The following is an 18,991-nucleotide window of genomic DNA, read 5'->3' as shown; positions in this document are numbered from 1 at the left end:
GTAAGGATTTTTTCCTCCCACCCCTAGGTCTGCATGCTGTTTGCTCCATTTGGTCTATGACATTTGGATGATCATCTTCATCAATTGATAGACTCCTACCTTCAGGAGCAGTGTCTCCCTCCCCCACATTAGTCAGTTTAAAGCCCTCCTGATGAGGTTTCTGAGATTTTTGGCAAAAACATTCCTCCCAACCGTTGTGAGGTGCAGCCCATCGCTTGCCAGAAGTCCATCTTCAAGAAACTGCAGTCCGTGATCTAAGAATCCAAACCGTTCCTGTTTACACCATTTGCGAAGCCAGCTGTTCACTTCCACTATTTTTCCCTCTATCCCTGGGCCACGTCGTTCAACTGGGAAGACAGATGAGATGACAATTTGTGCATTTAATTGCTTCAATTTCCTGCCCAGAGCCTCGTAGTCTCGGTCTTAGTGTTGTTGAAGGAGCATGACATATGCACACACCAGCTAAGACCAGGATGGAGAGGGTACTTCTGATCCCTCCCCATGAGATGCTCAGGGAGACTGGCATGCACAGCCCCCTACAATTCCCCTGGCATGGTTACTGGCAAACCTGAGCTACACTTGGTGGGTCGTGCGGTGGGGGGGAGGCCAAGGGGCTCCCTCCCATAGGAACCACTTTCAGCTTGCTGTGCATGGCTTTCTTTCACAATCCTGGGCAGAAGCCCCTATTGAAAAGCCTCTCAAGCCTTGCAGGCATCTTGATATCCCTTCCTTTCATCTACGGTGAACCTCTTACGATATTGGTACCCATTTCCATGACCCCACTGGCCCTTCTGTTATAGGAAGGAGGCCCCCTGCTTCACCAGTAAGCCTTGATGCCCCACCGTCATGTTCATCAAACAACATTCATGGGCAAATAATTCCTCCACAGACACACCAAAAACACCATATGTTTCCCCAAGGTGGATTCTTCCTAAGGCTTTCCCACAGTGACTGAAGCACAAATGTTCTCCTGTTGGCCAAGGCACAACTGAGCCTCCAGGCTGCCGGGAACTGCACACAGATCAGCTGTGAAAGCATGAACACAAGGAACGGAGTCAGCACTAAAAAGTGGATATGAGTGTTGTATTTAAGATTCTTTACAGTGTTTACCATTTGCTCAACTCTCCACTGCACTCCTGCTGCTGGTGTTTGAAGCTGTGCACAAATGACATCAGCCACAATCCATCTGTATTCTGCAGCTTCCTGAGAAAAACCTACATTTGACTCATTTACCTTCACACCAGTGCAATTTCCTCATAGACACAGTTTGCAAACAATTTTGACTAATACAATTCATTTTGTATGCTATTTTTTTAAATTTTAATATCTGGCTTTTAATGTACACTTTCCCCTAATATATGCAATTTTGTTCCTCTTTTGGGTTGAAACCAATTTCAAAGGAAAGGTGAAGATCTGGTCAGGTATCATTTTGGGAATTGCAAAACAAGTTCAGGGAGTTATGTGTGCCTGGATTATTGAAGGTGCAAGAGTGTGAACTTTGTGGAAATAAGTATATCTTTCTCCTCCTAGCCTAGCCCTAACATTCCTGAAATTGGGAAACCAGCCATGGCAAAGAAGAGAGTTGCAATTATCGGAGGTGGCTCCAGTGGACTTTGTAGCATCAAATGCTGTTTAGATGAGGGTCTAGATCCTACGTGCTTTGAGAGCAGTGAAGACATTGGGGGGCTCTGGAGGTTCAAGGTAAGCCAGATCATTTCATAAATGTTAATGTTTTTCTTGCTGAGGATTCTGTCAGTGGGGATTTGTAACAACAACTGCTAAAAACCTAGGTGCAGGAAAGGAGCAGAAACTGTGATGGGAAAATGGAAGCTTTAACCTGCTAAAAGAAGTTCTTGGTCACAGGAAGGAAAGACTGACCATGCTCAGCCCAACTGAATGCAGGGCCAGCAACTTGGATGCCTCTCTAAGGAGGCAGCTCCTCCAGTATCCAGTTTTTCTGGATCTGCCTTTGCTGCTGCTCCCAAGCTCAAACAAAGCACTAAATACTGGCAGGTCGTGTGTGACGTGATGTGTGGGCTGTTTCTTGTTGTGCATCAGTAGATCACACAGATAGAACACCTGAGTTTGCCACGCACCTTTTCTGCAGTTCGATTTGCACAATATAATTTTTGAGGATGAGCTAATTCATGGTACTCCAATTCATGGCTTCTCTGAAAGTAGTGCCTCATGTCTGTCTGTCTCTGCCCTTGCAGTACTTTTCAAACAGTTTTAACATGTGTATTGCAACTCTCCAGTGTTTTCTTCCACAAAGGAAATTGATCCTGTTAAGGCCTAGCCTACATTTCCCAGTGATTGGAGAAGCAAGTGCCTCAAACAATATTATAATTGCCTTTGTTACTTGCCTTTCAAAGAAAACATCCCTAAGTGACGTACAGTGGTACCTCTGGATACGAACAGGATCCATTCTGGAGCCCCGTTCGCATCCTTAAGCGAACGCAACCTGCGTCTGCGCGTGTGCGGGTTGCGATTCACTGCTTCTGTGAATGTGCGTGACATCATTTTGAGCGTCTGCGCATGCGCCGAAACCCGGAAGTAACGCGTTCTGTTACTTCCGGGTTGCCGCAGAGCACAACCCGAAAACCCTCAACCTGAAGCAACTTTAACCCGAGGTATGACTGTATACGAAATGAGCACAACCTCACCCTCTTAAAATTATGCTTCCTGCAGGAGAATCCTGAGGAGGGACGGGCCAGCATCTATAGATCTGTCATCATCAACACCTCCAAGGAGATGATGTGCTTCAGCGACTTCCCCATCCCAGACGACTTCCCCAACTACATGCACAACTCCAAGATTATGGATTATTTCCGAATGTACGCCAAGCACTTTGATCTTCTGAAATATATCCGTTTCAGGGTAAGAAGAGTAGGACAGAGCAGCTGTGTTCTAGGATGTTTCTAGGTTTGGAAGAGCAAATTCTGGGCAGAAGAGTTCTTGACAATATACTATGCAATATACTATGAGTAGTTTGTCCAAGTGGCCTCTCTCATGTTCTCTCTTGCCATAAGCAGAGCATTCAGTCAACAGGGAGGCCATTGAAGGAAAACAAAAATGATGCCAAAAACAAAAAGAGATTGGGGATTAAACCCTGCTGTCTTGGCTACCTGATGCAGAATTATACTCTGTCCTCCTGCTCATCAGCTGACAGCGCCAGCTGTGGTTTGGGGGAAGTGGCCTCACAGGGTCACACTGGACCTCCTGGCAGCTTGAGAGTGGCCTGAGGCTGCAGGTTCCCCATCCTTCTTTCAGGTGGAAGGAAGTTGAGAGTGTGTTTCTTCAGCTCTTTTCAGCTTTTCCTGATCAATCTGTGTTCGCTTTTTTGTAGACCACTTTTCCTTTTCCTTTTTGCTTTGTCACAGCAGAATTTTTTAAGGATGAAAAGCTTGCAATCTTTATTTGTGGGAAAGAAGGGGGACACCAAAACTCTGTCTTCTTCCATCTCTAGCAACCATTGAAGATGGGGTGGAGCCAGTGGAGAGCAGAAGGCAGGAGACAACCTGTCTAGGGAGAAGGGTCACAAGGGTTTAGTGAAACAAGAGGCTATAGAAGGTGTGAGTGGATCCCTCATGCAGTTATTCACTCGGTTACATGCCTTCCTGTCAACCGTGCACCTCTGCAGACTCCAAGAGGACAGCATAAAAACTGCTTTGCTAAACAGTTGATAAACAGGACTAATTGATGCCAGCTTACACAGAGCTAAGCTAAAACACAGGACTCGTCTGTAACGTCGCAAAAATGGCATGGTTTTTTCACTTGCAATCATTTTGTTTGAATGAACCATACAAAGTTCTGACTGAGTGGCTCAGCAAGATGCTTAGCAAACACATTCTTGCCAACTGCTGTGAGGTGTAACCTATCTCTTGCCAGAAGTCCTTACTCAAGAAAGCGGAGAAGAAGCCAAACCTTTCCTGACAACGTCCCCTGTGCAGCCAGTGGTTTACTGCCAGTATTTTCCTCCTTCCTGGGCCACGACTTTCATCAGGAAAGAGTGTTGAAAACAACCTCCGTGCCCCATGGTCCTTGAGCTTCCAGTCCAGAGTCTCATAGTTCCTTGCTATACATCAAGGGCTGTGTCTGGCAGTATCATTTGAATGCACGTGGATCAGAAGGGAGGGGTTGTGACCAGTGGGCTTTATAAGCCTTGGCAACTTCTCTGTCCTTGAAGTGTTGCATCCAGGACATCCTGTTACCTCTGCACACTGCTGCCTCTGTCCCCCTCAGTAAGGAGTCCCCTTCCACCAACCCAAGTCCCTTCCTCCTCTGGGGAGTGGCAGGAATCATTCCATACACAGTGCCTTCCAAAACCACCTCAGAGTGTTCTAAGCTCTGCAACTAATGTTCTTGATCCTCTGGCCCAGTATCTGTGTCTGAGGTGAGCGCAAGGAATTAATTTTGCAGCTCCAGTGACACAGCATGGCTTCTGACAGTACTGCTTCTGTGAGCCAAGTTCCTCCAGGAGTTTGTCTCCTGCAACGGGCGATCTTCCTCCTCTGTAGTTGCTCTTCCAGGACAGTCCACTCAGCTCTATCCAGAAAGTCATCATCTTGCCCAGTAATTTGAAGGGTGACTTGGCTGGCCTCAAGTTGCTGTACCTTCTCTTCCAGCGAGGCAGCCAGCTTGCACTTGCTGCAGGTGTAGTTTTGCACATTCTGAGGCAGAAAGACAAATATGGCACAGGCGTTGCTGGTCACTTCAGTAGCCCCCTCATCATCCATGTCTCTTAGTCCTACAGACACCGTGAGACGGCACTCTGGGCCTTCTCTTCCAAATGTCCTCACCAACACTCCTGTTTATTTGCAAGCTCTCAGAAGCTGCTATCAGCCAAGTCTACCTGCTGCTGGCTGATAACCCCCCTGCCCACTCCCTCCCTTGTTCAGCCTGGCTTCCTCTTGGCAGTAGCATGCAGCCACACCCACAGCCAAGCCACCAAGCAGCTCAGACAAGCAACCAGCCTTAATCCCAAAGAGATAAGCTCACTCTTTTTAGTCTCCTCCACCAATTTCTCCCACTGTTGTTTTGTCAAATCTATTGTGCGTGTGCATGTGCTGCTGCTGCTGCTGGGGGTTCCCAAAAGGAAGAAAGATGCAATAGAAATGTTTGAATAAATAAACAAAATACAGTGGTACCTCGGGTTACATACGCTTCAGAATTAAGTTCTTAACCTGAGGTACCACTGTACTTATTCTAGCATGCTGTAAAATTCATCTATTTCTTGGTACTGGAGGAATTGAAATTTACCCTTGAGATAACAACAAGGGTTGTGGGTGGTGCTTTTCTTCCAGAAAAAGAAAAGGTGTCAGTACTTACTACGAAGTTGTACTAGTCAGTGCCACACTTTTAACCAATGCTTTTCATTGGCGGTGTGGGTGTGTCGGTACTGCGTGCCCCTGAGTACCCCCAGAAAAGAATTTGCTCAGCATGGAATAATCTAAGGTCTGGTCCCAATCAGTTTTATTTGGAAGCATTTATTTTCATTTCAAGTGTGTAGGTTTAAGACCGCAGCCCTTAGGTGTCTTCTGATGTGTATTTTGTACCATATGCTGAGGTATACATTAATATCACAGAAATAAATCCTTCATCATTCTCTTGCTGACTTTTTTCTTTCCAGACTAAGGTGTGCAGTGTAAAAAGGCGCCCAGATTTCTCTAGCACTGGCCAATGGGATGTTGTCACAGAGACAGGTGGAAAAGAAGAATCAGCCGTCTTTGATGCAATCCTGGTTTGCACTGGGCATCACACAAATGCACATCTGCCGCTGAACTCCTTCCCAGGTACGCTCTGTAGGTGCGAAGGGGAGCGACGGAGCCATTGCAGGCAGATGTTACAGGCAATCCTTGTTTTGCAAGGGGGTTATGGACCCCCGCGTGCGCCAGCTGAGCACACGTAAGACCACTCTGCTCCTGCCCCTTCTCATGATGTTTTTATGACATTTTGTGACTGCTTCAGGGTTTACCACCCCTCAGTCATTGCCTCTAGTATGGAAATGTGCATGCTCCCCTTGCCATGTCTCACTTGCCTGAGCTTCCCACAGCTCATGCTGTTTTGGGCACTGGCACTTACATAAAGGTGCTCAGCAGAGAAAACCACATGGCAGTGTCTGTCTAACCAAGGAACCTATCCTGTAACTGCATTTCTCTCTCCCTCTCTCTCTCTCTCTCTCTCTCTCTCTCTCTCTCTCTTAAAATAAGCTAAGTTCTTCCTTTATGTTTAAGTTGCTACTCATTTCTATAGCCTTTTCCAGTGTGCAAAGTGTTGTGTATTTGTTATCCCACAGTTATTCTCACCACAACTCTGTGTAGTAAGTAGTGCTTAGACAGAGAACAGGTTGTTCATTTCAGCCAGTGAGTTTCAAAGTATCACACTGGCACAACTGTATCACACTGGTGCAGCAGTTCTTTCCGTAGTTCCATGGGAACATTGGAAGCTGACTTATAATGAGTCTGGCCATGGATCCATCCAGCTCTGTATCGTCAGAATGGACTGGCAGCAGTTCTGCAGTTCCATTGCCTTTTCCCAGCTGTGCCAGGAGATGTTGAGCTTGAACTTGGGGCCTTTTGCATGAAAAGCGTCTTCTCTCACACTGCCCTTGAGTTGATCAGACTAGGGAGGGGGATAAGTGCTAAAATAAGCAACAAAGCATTAAAAACCAAAGAGCAACCTGTGTGTATGTCATAAAAAGCAAGTTTTCCAATCAAAAAAGATTACTTCACTAGCATAAAAGTTATTTTTTTCCCTTCCTAGAACAGTACAGAAAGTACATTTGCTTAAAAGTTTAGGCTCACAAAACTGAACTAGTTTTGCAAATGTGGTTTGGAAAGATATTGTGAGAGAATTCAGGGGGAGCAAGGAATAAAATTTGTCCAGATTGGTTGCCATATGTCCTCTTTTTCCAGGACATGTCCTCTTTTTCATGGGTAGAGCCATCATAGAGATCCATAGTTCAAAGTAGAACTCAGCAAATGTGTCCTCGTTTTTGCTCTTCAAAATATGTCCACAGCCCTTAGTGCAGTTAGTGTTGCAACTACAGAGTTTACCAGTTTCATACCAGCAGAAAACGACAGTGCCAGATCTCATGTACAAGACGCATCCACACTACCTGAGCCTGAACAATTTTGCTCTTCACTTACAGGAATTGAAAAGTTCAAAGGTCGCTACTTTCACAGTCGTGATTACAAGAGCCCAGCTGAGTTTGCTGGGAAAAGAGTAATTGTGATTGGCATTGGGAACTCAGGCGGGGACCTTGCTGTGGAGATAAGTCGCTCGGCACAACAGGTCTGGCTACTATTATTTATTATTGGATAAATTTGTATCTCACCCTCTACCCGTAGATCTCAGGACAGTTCTATATTGTGATGGTTTTGCCTGGTGTAGCAGCCCCAGAGTGTGTCAAAGATGTTGTAGCAGAATTCCAGTGGAAGGGATCATAGAATCATAGAATCCTAGAGTTGGAAGAGACCACAAGGGCCATCGAGTCCAACCCCCTGTCAAGCAGGAAACACCATCAGAGCACTCCTGACATATGGTTGTCAAGCCTCTGCTTAAAGACCTCCAAAGAAGGGGAGACTCCACCACACTCCTTGGCAGCAAATTCCACTGTCGAACAGCTCTTACTGTCAGGAAGTTCTTCCTAATGTTTAGGTGGAATCTTCTTTCTTGTAGTTTGGATCCATTGCTCCGTGTCCGCTTCTCTGGAGCAGCAGAAAACAACCTTTCTCCCTCCTCTATGTGACATCCTTTTATATATTTGAACATGGCTATCATATCACCCCTTAACCTCCTCTTCTCCAGGCTAAACATGCCCAGCTCCCTTAGCCGTTCCTCATAAGGCATCGTTTCCAGGCCTTTGACCATTTTGGTTGCCCTCCTCTGGACACGTTCCAGTTTGTCAGTGTCCTTCTTGAACTGTGGTGCCCAGAACTGGACACAGTACTCCCGGTGAGGTCTGACCAGAGCAGAATACAGTGGCACTATTACTTCCCTTGATCTAGATGCTATACTCCTATTGATGCAGCCCAGAATTGCATTGGCTTTTTTAGCTGCCGCGTCACACTGTTGGCTCATGTCAAGTTTGTGCTCAACCAAGACTCCTAGATCTTTTTCACATGTACTGCTCTCAAGCCAGGTGTCACCCATCTTGTATTTGTGCCTCTCATTTTTTTTTGCCCAAGTGCAATACTTTACATTTCTCCCTGTTAAAGTTCATCTTGTTTGTTTTGGCCCAGTTCTCTAATCTGTCAAGGTCGTTTTGAAGTGTGATCCTGTCCTCTGGGGTGTTAGCCACCCCTCCCAGTTTGGTGTCATCTGCAAATTTGATCAGGATGCCCTTGAATCCATCATCCAAGTCGTTGATAAAGATGTTGAATAACAACATTGATCTTCTGGAGGCTATTGCTTGCAGTGTCATTGGTTCCCACATGAACCAAGAGGAAGGGGTATTTGTCAGTGGGTTTTATGATTCCTTGCAGTCGTTCAGTTACATCTTGGATCTTAGCCCCGGGGAGACAGCACACTTCCCGAGACATCTTGTCAGGCCCACAGATCACTGCTTCTGTTCCCCTCAGTAGGGAATCCCCTATCACCACTACACGCCTCCTCTTGGGTTTGGTCGGGGTTCTTCCGTGAGCTGTCCGTTCCAAGGTCGCCTGCACATTCCCTGAGGACTGACTTTGCTGCTCGTCTTCATATACCTGATCGACTGTAATGAGGGAGAGATCCTCAAATGGAGTCTGCTCTTCGTCTTCCATGCTAGGGGAGAGGACCTCAAAGCGATTGTGTATTTCTAAACAATCAGAGTGAACCCTAGGCCTCCTACTTCTTTGAGTCACGTTTCTCCATATATCTGGCTCCTGTGTTGGTGAACTAGCCTTCTCAGGGGTGTCCCCTATCTCCTCCTTGGTGGAGACGGTGTGCTCTGTTGCTTCCAAGAAGAGCTCCAGGTCTGTAATTGTTTGGAGCATAGTTACACATTCCTCCAGTTGCTGGACTTTGTCTTCTAAGAGGGCAATCAACATACAGTACAATTGCTGCAGGTAAAGCTGCCTGCAATCTTTGGCAAGATGGCAAACATTGCGCAGGAACCGCAGGCGACTGCAGCTGTTCCCTCCCCCTCCATCTTGAGAATGTGTCGTTGGGGGTGGCTACAGTGGTCCTCCATCTTAAAAAGCATGAAGACAGGACAAATACCCCCCCCAAAAAACCCCTAGGCCTCCCCCAACAAACGTTTGAGACTAGCTCCCCTAAATCTAAAAGATGAATCAAACTGCGCTGCCCTGCTAGCTCTGATAAGCTCCTCCCACAGCTAATCACCTTCCTCAACAGAAACCCTGCCCCCTCTGACCTTTGCACAGGGAGAACAGCTAATCAGCCACAAAGAAACACACACACACAAGAAAACCCTTTTTGCTCCTTCTTCAACTGCTGCCCTGCAAGCTCTGGATCGGGATTGGTTACGGAAATGGTCTGAGAGCAGCGAAAAAGAGCTAGACCAACAAATCAGAGGCAGGAGCTGAAGCAGGAGACTGGGATGAGGGAGGTCAAGAGACAGAGAGGAGTCAGTCGTGCGGCAACAAGCTCCCCTCCCACCACCAGGAGAGGCATGAAATGGAGGAGCAGTCTCTGATCGATTGCTTGGGAAAAGCCCTGGGCTGCAGGGAGGCAGGGACTTCTTGTCTTGGTAACTTTTGCATGGGGACAAGACCTGCCGGGAATGAGTTGCTGTGTTTATTAGGCCTGACACTCCACCATGTCCTGGCGGATTGGGGTTTGGCTAATAAAGAGTCAGCTCCAGCTTGCACAGCATGATTGACTGCCGGCTCTCTTGTGACAGAAGATGGGCACTGAGGCAGGTCCCCATCTCTAGGGACCCCTGGGAGGTGCAGAAGGCAGGAACAGCATCCCTGGAGAGAGAGAGCTCTAGCTGGTTGGAAGGAGAGGCTGTGGAAGGCGGGCAGATGATGTCTCAATTGTCACTCATGCTGCCAGGGGAAAGTGGGTAGTTGCAAAAAGGATGCCCAAAGGATAGGCTCTGGGAAGAGGGAGGAGGTGCTTGGATTCAAGCTCTTTTCACTTGCTGGCTTCACTTGCTGGCAAGGAGAGGGGAAAATATTTTTTTAGAGCAGGGGGGCTCCCAAACTGTGCTCCACGAGCTTCATTCAGCATGTCTGTGGATTTGCGGTTGAAGCCAGGAGACCCCACATACATTACGGGCAGCCCCCCTTTACGCAGGGTTGCACACATCAGAGAAATCATGTAAAATTGAAACCCAGCAAGTCCCCCACCCTGCCCCCTTTCCACCCTTTTAGTGATGTTTCAGTGACGTCTTTATGACGTTTCCAGGTCACTTCCTGGTTTGGCGGCACGATAAGCATATATACTGTTGCACATGCACTGAACACACATAAACAGGGGCTGCCTGTACATTAAATACTCAAACTGAGTTTTAATTGTATTTCTTTGCCTTCTTTATTTCTTAGATTTGTAATATCTTAATATTTAATAAATAAAGGCATCTAGCACAATGCATTGTAATTGCTACAACACGCAGAAAAATAACTAGTCCATCAAGGAAGGCCCTCAGCAATTTTCAACTGGTCCATTGGGTGGAGGGTGGGGATCTCGTGTCTGAGGCCCCTTCAGCTGGGGCCCAAAACTGATATCAGACAAAATTGGGGCAGTACTTGGCTTCAAGCAGTGTTCCCACGCCACCTCCCAAAGGAAGATATCATGTTCCCTGTAATGCCTGCTCTTTAATTCTGTGTATTGTCGCACTTTTAGTGACGAAGGCACTTTGCACATGCGTTGGCACTATTCTTAAATATTGCTGCACAAATTTCTGAAAATAAATTCCAGGGCTGATGATCACATACACAGAATCCCAAAATCGTGGAGTTGGAAGGGACCGCAAGGGTTGTCCAGTCCAACCTTGTGGCATTGAGATACCAGCACTGCTTCTATCATTTGCACATTCATTAACTAAATTCATACTGTTTTGTCTTTAGATATGGTTTTCTCCAAGTTAAGCCATATATCTGTGACTTCCTTTTACATGCAAATGCTAATTAATTTTGTGACCCATTGTTATTTTCTGACTCAGATCCCCAGACAGATCCTCTGAATAAGTAATAAGTTGTTTCGCTTCAACTTCTTAATTTATTTAATTTTTAAGCTAGCAATTCAGGGGGTTGGACTAGATGACCCTCAGGGTCCCTTCCAACTCGTTTCTACGATTCTAATCTTTTGCTTTCTTTCTCAAAATTGCAATGAAGCCTTTTTAAAAGAGCTTTTAAGTTATCACCCAGATTTTAAATTTGTTTGTCGTTTCTTCCATAGATTACACATTTGATGAAGATTTTAGTTTATTTAATTTGTAGCCATTATTTTTTTGTTCATTAAAAATGTGTTTTACCCTGTTTTCTATATGAGAGCCTAAAACATCCATTGCATAGGCAGTTAGTTAATGTGGGTTAATTGTGCATTCAGAATTTTGCAAAGTAGTTCATTACTGAATAAGCATCCGACAGCCAAACAGATACTGTCAGTTTAAATTTGGTTTCCAGAAGCTTGATGTCAGAGCTGCTTCCAGATCCTAGCTCACAGAGGATCACGCTAGCCAGCGTTCACTTTATAAAAGTCTTTATTGGGTTACAGTCTCCATTCTCAAGCTGCTGCGTGCAGCTCTACGTCTTATGGGTTAGACCGGCGAAGCTCCGTCTGAGTCTCCGCCCCCTGTACACTAGCTTAATACCCTAGCCTTACTCCACCTTTTCCGCCTGACCGTTCTTCTCTGGGTCCCTCTGCCCCCCGCTGTCTCTTCCTTCCTGGACTCTTCTGACGCGGACCCCCCGGACCCTTCTGTCTCCTTGCGTCGGGCTTTAGGACCTGGCTCCCTTTCCGGGCTGCTTACTGCGCCACCTTCCTGTGCATTTGAACTTGGCGCGCGCGCCCAACCTTCCACTTTCCGCTTAACCGTTTCTTCACTCCCCGATGGAGGTGTGGCCACTCCTGACTCATGCTCTCCTCCCTGCTGCGAGCTGCCAGAGCTCGGTACCTGGCGCCCTTCCTCTCCACTGCGCTCTGTTGGTGACGCTGGCCCCGATTTCCAACTGCTGCCCTCTGAGCCCCCTCTGGACCCTTCTTCCTGGGGTGTCCCCCTAGGCTCCCCCCTTGCTCTGGCCACTGGCGCTCCTTTCTGTGAATCTTCTGATTCACTGGAAAGACTCGGAGATCTCGGGTCGTCGTCATCACTCATCTTTTCTTCGGCCTCCTCCCCCTCGCTCTCTGTTTCCTCCCTTGCCCTCGCCTCTGCTCCTGAACCCCTGACACTTGATAATTAACTTATTCACAGTATCTGTCTGGCTGCCGGATGCTTACTCAGTAACAAATATATTAAACTACTTTGCAGCATTCTGGATACACAATAACTCATAGACTTGAATGCATAATATTGTATAGTTACTCATCTCCTTGGCTCCAATGAAAGTAGGGGCGTCCTAAGGAAAAGCGGGACATTCTGGCATCAAATCAGAAACTAGGATGGCTCTGTAAATCCAGGACTGTCCCTGGAAAATAGGGACACTTGGAGGGTCTGCACCCTCTGCTCTCTGCGTCCAGATATTTTCATCTATCTCACAGGTGATGTCCAACTACAGTGGTGCCCCGCAAGACGAATGCCTCGCAAGACGGAAAACTCGCTAGACGAAAGAGTTTTCTGTTTTGGAGATGCTTCGCAAAACGAATTTCCTATGGGCTTGCTTCGCAAGACGACAATGTCTTGCGAGTTCCTGCTGTTTTTTTTTTCCTTCCCCCCTTTTCTAAGCCACTAAGCTGCTTATCAGCTGATCTGATCAGCAGATAAGCCGCTAAAAGCGCTAATCCGCTAATCCGTCAATGGGCTTGCTTCGCAAGACGAAAAAACCGCTAGACGAAGAGAATCACAGAACGGATTCTTTTCGTCTTGTGAGGCACCACTGTAAAATGTTCTGCAGTTTTGGGGAACGTTGCAGGTGGAAGAAGGAACTTCATGAAGAACAGATCACATGGACATCTTAGTTAAATAATTGTCTTCCCATACCCAGGTCTTTCTCAGCACTCGCCGAGGTGCATGGATCCTGAATCGTGTGGGGGAAGGAGGCTATCCAGCAGATGTGGTACTTTCTACTCGGTTTAACATGTTACGGAAGAAGTGCGCAACCATGTCCATGCTGAATCACTGGTTGGAGGGTCGTTTAAATGCAAGATTCGACCATTCCCATTATGGCCTGAAACCTAAGCACAGGTGTGGCTCAGCAATACTGTATGCTAATTAGTCAATGTATGTCTATACATCCAGAACAGATTCCGTTTGACTTCCAAGGTACGAATGTACAGTACTGCATTTTCCAGAAAATGTCAGGTGTCAAAGAAATAAAGAACTATCTGACGTTTAGAAGACATCTGACGGCAGCCCTGTTTAGGGAAGTTTTCAATGACTGATGTTTGAATGTATTTTTAATCTCTTGTTGGAAGCTGCCCAGAGCAGCTGGGGAAACCCAGCCAAATGGGTGGGGTAATAATAATAATAATAATAATAATAATAATAATAATAATAATAATAATAATAATAATCACCATCACCACCACCACAGAGGACAATTTAAGGATAATAGACATAGCAGCTAAAAATAATGCACTACAATATGTGGCTGCTCCCAGACTGACTCCCTCTTTGTTGTCCTTCTGCTGGCATGTGACCACCTTGTTCCGTCAGACTTTGGGAACTGACTGCTTTCAATGAAAGGGCTGCTGCTGTGCTCCTCTTATTGGAATAACTTATTTTTAAGAGATATATTATATTTATATATGTATTTATATAGTTTATAGAATTGCATCCTTGACCATTAGCCATGCTGTCTGAAGCTGTGGGATCCAACATCACCTGAGGTTCCCTATTCCTGGTTTAGATTATGCATGCCCCTTGCTTCATATGTTAATTAGGCACCAGGCAAAAACATTCCTCCTCTTCCAGGCTGATTAAACAAACGGTGGCCTTTTAAAATGTAGAGGGCAGTATTGGGTTTTTTTGTTATTATGCTATATATTTTTGTGCTATATATTTTTGTATATTTTAAATTGTAAATGACCCTATGATTTTCATGAAGGGTGGTATAGGGATAATAATAATAATAATAATAATAATAATAATAATAATAATAATAATAATAATAATAATAATACCATTTTAATATTTTAATTTGTTGTTGATCTTTAGTCTTTGCACTGCTTACATATTTTGAAAATATTATACAGTTTAGAAATGCTTTTTAAATAATAATAATAATAATAATAATAATAATAATAATAATAATAATAATAATAATAATAATAAATAGCTATTTTGAGAATTCACCTAGCCAACACTGTCAGTAGAAGCCCTTCACTTTTGCTTGCACAACGGCTTTCCCCGCTCCGACCGCCATGTGCCCCTGCAATTGGCTTGAGGTTGGGAGAAGTCCCAGAGCAGCATGTGGCAGGGAGCAAGCCTCTCTGACAAGCTGAAGTGCTTCTGCCAATGGAACGACTGGAAGACCACGACACTGACTTCCACCTTGTGTTTTCGTATCTTTCAGGGTTTTCAGCCAACATCCAACCGTCAACGATGAGCTTCCAAACTGCATCATTTCAGGGAAGGTGCTGGTGAAACCAAACATCTGTGAATTTACTGAAACTGCTGTTGTCTTTGAAGATGGCTCTCAGGAAGACGATATCGATTTTGTTGTCTTTGCCACAGGATACAGTTTCTCTTTTCCCTTCCTGGGAAACTCTGTGAGAGTCATTGAGAACCAGACCGCCCTGTATAAATTTGTCTTCCCCCCACACTTGGAGCAGCCAACTCTAGCAATCATTGGCCTTGTGCAACCCCTGGGTGCCATCATGCCCATTTCAGAGCTGCAGGCTCGCTGGGCAGTCCGTGTGTTTAAGGGTAAGAGCTTTCAAACTGCTCCATTTCATGCTGCTGGTGATCTCAGGAATCCTGTGTTTGAAGGAATGAGCTATACTGGCAAATTTGGGAAGTCTGGACACGGCAGGTGTTAATTTCATGGCACCAGGTCTATTTACTGTCACTTGACCTTGCAGAATGATGAGGGAGTAGTATTTCTTCACGGGAGCTGACCATGGAGCTGCCTCCTTTATTTGAGCTTGCCTCTGTGACATTTCGGGGGGCAGATTTGAAGGCACTGCTATGGGGTGTTGCCTGGCCCAGAGAGGCTCCTAGGGGCCAGAGGTTTGGAGAGAGGGGTGGCGGAGCTTGCTGCCACCTTAACTTTATGTAATAACTGAGAGTTTTTTTATTTCTTTTATGTCCTTAAAATGAAGGGGCTCCAGCAGCTCATTTAAAAATAAGAAAGCAAAGCAACCCTCCTGCCTCCTTGAAGCAATGTGTCAACAATCTCTTTAAGAGGTTTTCCTGAAAGCTTTAGGAAAAGGGAAGTCTTCCTTCCCCCTGCATGGTAATAATGGGTGTAGGTGTGTGATATTTGTCACTTCTTCTTTCTGATGAGTGAAAGGGAAAAAGACTCATTCTCTCCCACCTGCTTTATTACCAGGATGTTATGTGGGGCTGGAAGGGGAGAGAGAAATTGGGGTGGGAAGGTAACATTTTCTTGGGGACCCTGAAACCTAGTAGCATTCCAACTCCCCTTATCTATATGAAAGCTCAGAAATATCAGCTTTAGTCATGCACACAGGGAATCTAGGCTGGTATTTCTCAAATGAAAAGAGAATTCCTGCTGACTAGGATGGGGCAATTCTGGTTTGTTGCAGGAGAGCTCAGGACTTTCCAGAAAGGGCCTCTTGCCTCCCTTGATTACATTTCCCAGCTGCCTTTATCCAGGTCCTCAAAACGTTGCCTCTTCCCTTTTGCCTCTCTTTTCTAGGACTTGCTAAGATACCATCAATAAGTGGGATGATGTCGGATATCACCAGGACGTCAGCAGCAATGGCTAAACGGTAAATGACAGGCTTAGCTTGAATGGTTACCAGGTAGGCTAGTCTTGTAGTGTTGCCACTTCCTACAACTGCACTTATTGCTGAGGTGCCTCAAGGTGGGAGTCCACTCTTGAATCGGAGCTACTCATGCATGCATGTTTTTGGGTGGGTGGTTGTGGGTTTGTTTGTTTTTTGGGTGTTTTTTTGCATTATCTGCATGATATTGTTGTCAAAAAAATGCCAGCCTGTAGTTTTTATTCATTTAATCGAGCCTACCCATTCTGTGGAAGATCCAGTAAGTAAAACGAGCCCAGTATACAACTCTGGTCACTGCTGGTGTGGGGGCTTGCTAGTATATTCTTATGGTGGGGCTGGGGGACTGGCTTGGTGGTGGTTTTGTGGCTAGCTTTCATCTCCCTACTTCCATTTGCTTTTCATCTGAGTGTTTTGTTTCCGGTGGCCCAAACAAGATTGTGTTTATTTCCATGGATTGCAGCTTGCATAAGGCTTCTTTGAATTTGAACTCAGTTCAGAGGAGATTCTAACTGCAGTACATACCAAAATAATAACAGAGATATTTAGACTGCTTTGCTGCCCTTGTGGACAAGACCTCAGTATTAATTAAAACTGAAATTCATGAAGTGGGCCTACCCTGCCCCAGCACATTTGGCCTATTGTGAAATATGATAACTAAGGGCTCGTAGCTACGTACGACGCATGCGTGTGACGCTGCACATGCACTGTGCAGCAAACTTAGCGGTTTGCTGCTGGCGCCGGGATCCTCTTCTCGTGGCTGCAGCCACAAACGGAGGATCTTCCAAAGGCGCCTGCGAGTGCTGCTCGTGCCGCCACCAGCCCCCGCAATGTGACTTCTTGTCACCCTCGCAGGCATGGAACCCAGGGCGTACTGGCCCTCCCCCCGTTGTGACGCCACTGGGTGTAGATTCTGTACTAAGCCAAAGCCCTGAGAGGGTTATAGTGACCCATGACAAGGACTCCAGTTTCTGCTCTGAAACATTGCTATCATAGTCATCTGTTTATTTGTAGGCCACAAAACTGTGTCCAAAGTATCTTACGACATATGAACAATAATAAATATAATTAAAAATACATATTAAGAGCAATTGAAAACAATCATCCTATCAATAAAGGCAGAACATAAATGCATGTCCTACTAGGTAACAATACAAATAAGCTAACCTATTTTAACAGCTTAAAACTAAGTAGGAGAACAATGCTCAACATAAAAAATGGCAGTATATACCCCTGGGATAGGGGGAATCATTATTCTGCAGAAGCTAGCTACAATTAACTGGCATGCATTGGATGGTAGAGCCTTGTAGCAGCCTTCCTTCCCAGCTCTCACCTGGGCCTCCTATGCTCAGAGCTCATGTCATTCTCAAGGTAAAGACCTTCCCCCCCCCCCCAGCCATGCTCTTGTACCTGCCTCCAAGGTAAGTAACTGCAATGCTCTCTACAAAGGCCTTCCTTTGAAGAGCATCTCAAAGCTAGTGCAGACCATGGCTGCTTGCTCACTGTATGGGGCAGCAAGAAACAACAACCACGCTATCCTTAATCTTGGGGCACGGCAGTGGCTGCCTGTGAGCTACTGGGCCCAATTCAAGGTGGGAGTACTAGGATGCAAAGCCCTAAATCACTTGAGAGCCAAGTAGCTTCCACCCTGAAGTTGGTGATTTGGGGGAGAGGCCCTACGCCTGGTCTTGCCCAGGAGCACCTGAGGTGAAAGAGGAATGTGCCACTCCCTGCCCCCTAACTACTTCTGCTGGGATGCGGGTTAGGACAGTCTCAGAAGCAGCATGCTGGCTATCAAACTCCCTCATCCAAGTTTGGGGCGGATAGTTATCTCTTTTTTATATACTGTTGGTTTTAACTGCTGCCTGTAATATTGTTTTGAATCGGTTTATGTAATTTTATTGTTGTGAGCCACCCTGGGCTCCCCATGGGGAGGAAGGGTGGGTTATAAATGTGACTGATTGAATGAATAGCAAAGTAAACTATATTTGTCTCTTCCCCCTTCCATGCCAGGTATGTGAAGAGCCAACGCCACACCATCCAAGTGGACTATATTGAGTACATGGATGAATTGGCTTGTCTGGTGGGGGTCAAGCCCAGTGTATGGCCTCTGTTTCTTTCTGACCCCAAACTGGCCTGGGAGCTTTTGTTTGGGCCATGCACACCCTATCAGTACCGCCTCGAAGGACCAGGGAAATGGGATGGAGCCAGGAAAGCCATCTTGACGCAACACAACCGGATCCTGAAACCCTTGAGAACAAGGCCTGTTGACAATTCAAGCAGCAACACCTTCGTGCCCCTGTGGATCAAGCTAGTTGGCCTTGTGGCTCTTTTGGCTGCAATTTTTGCTTATTTTTAAATGCTGAAGAACAACATTGTTTAATAGAAAGAGGACTTGGCTGAAACTGATCATAAATCTCTCAAAACAAATAAATGCTGAGGATCTGATAGCTTCACTAATGAAATTTATAAATGTTTCAAAGATGCTTCAATCCCTATTTTGCACAGACCTTTCAATGGAATTTTAGACGGTAACCACCTCCCCCCAACACCTGCAAACTCTCCTGGATTGCAGTTATTCCCAAATCTTTTAAAAACATTTTTAAGGAACCCTATTGTCCAATTGCTCTTCTTCATCACAAGTATAAAACCTAATTTCACAAAACATTTAAATACTATAATTAAATTAATTCATGTGGACCAATCAGGTTTTGCGCCAAACATACAATTACAGTGGTGCCCCGCAAGACGAACGCCTCGCAAGACGGAAAACCCGCTAGACGAAAGGGTTTTCCGTTTTGGAGGCGCTTCGCAAAACGAATTTCCCTATGGGCTTGCTTCGCAAGACGAAAGCCCATAGGGAAATCTCTGGGACAGCGGGGAAGCGCAGCGCATTTAGAAGCGCTCGGGGAAAGCAGCGCACTTCGCTGCTTTCCCCGGAGTGCTTTTAAATGCGGGCGGCTGGGAGGGAATC

At 45.8% G+C, this 18,991-nt stretch overlaps 1 protein-coding gene across 4 annotated transcripts in view; it reads left to right on the top strand.

Annotated features, from left to right (window-relative positions):
• LOC308586590 (flavin-containing monooxygenase 5-like) overlaps positions 1–18,465 on the top strand; it is a 28,875-nt gene extending 10,410 nt beyond the window's left edge. For all 4 annotated transcript variants that reach the window (XM_081193311.1, XM_081193310.1, XM_081193308.1 and 1 more), the window contains 8 exons: positions 1,531–1,701; positions 2,689–2,877; positions 5,630–5,792; positions 7,151–7,293; positions 13,095–13,294; positions 14,625–14,977; positions 15,933–16,005; positions 18,031–18,465. In XM_081193311.1, the coding sequence (XP_081049437.1) occupies positions 1,567–1,701; positions 2,689–2,877; positions 5,630–5,792; positions 7,151–7,293; positions 13,095–13,294; positions 14,625–14,977; positions 15,933–16,005; positions 18,031–18,376 (1,602 nt within the window). In that variant the 5' untranslated portion in view covers positions 1,531–1,566 and the 3' untranslated portion in view covers positions 18,377–18,465. The remainder of the gene's footprint in view (positions 1–1,530; positions 1,702–2,688; positions 2,878–5,629; positions 5,793–7,150; positions 7,294–13,094; positions 13,295–14,624; positions 14,978–15,932; positions 16,006–18,030) is intronic.
• Positions 18,466–18,991: the final 526 nt, after the last annotated feature.

The sequence above is a fragment of the Podarcis bocagei genome (genome assembly GCF_964188305.1).
Source record: "Podarcis bocagei genome assembly, chromosome: 5".
NCBI lineage: Eukaryota > Metazoa > Chordata > Lepidosauria > Squamata > Lacertidae > Podarcis > Podarcis bocagei.
Note: the sequence above shows the minus strand (reverse complement) of the source record. Positions and strands in the feature narration are given on the sequence as shown.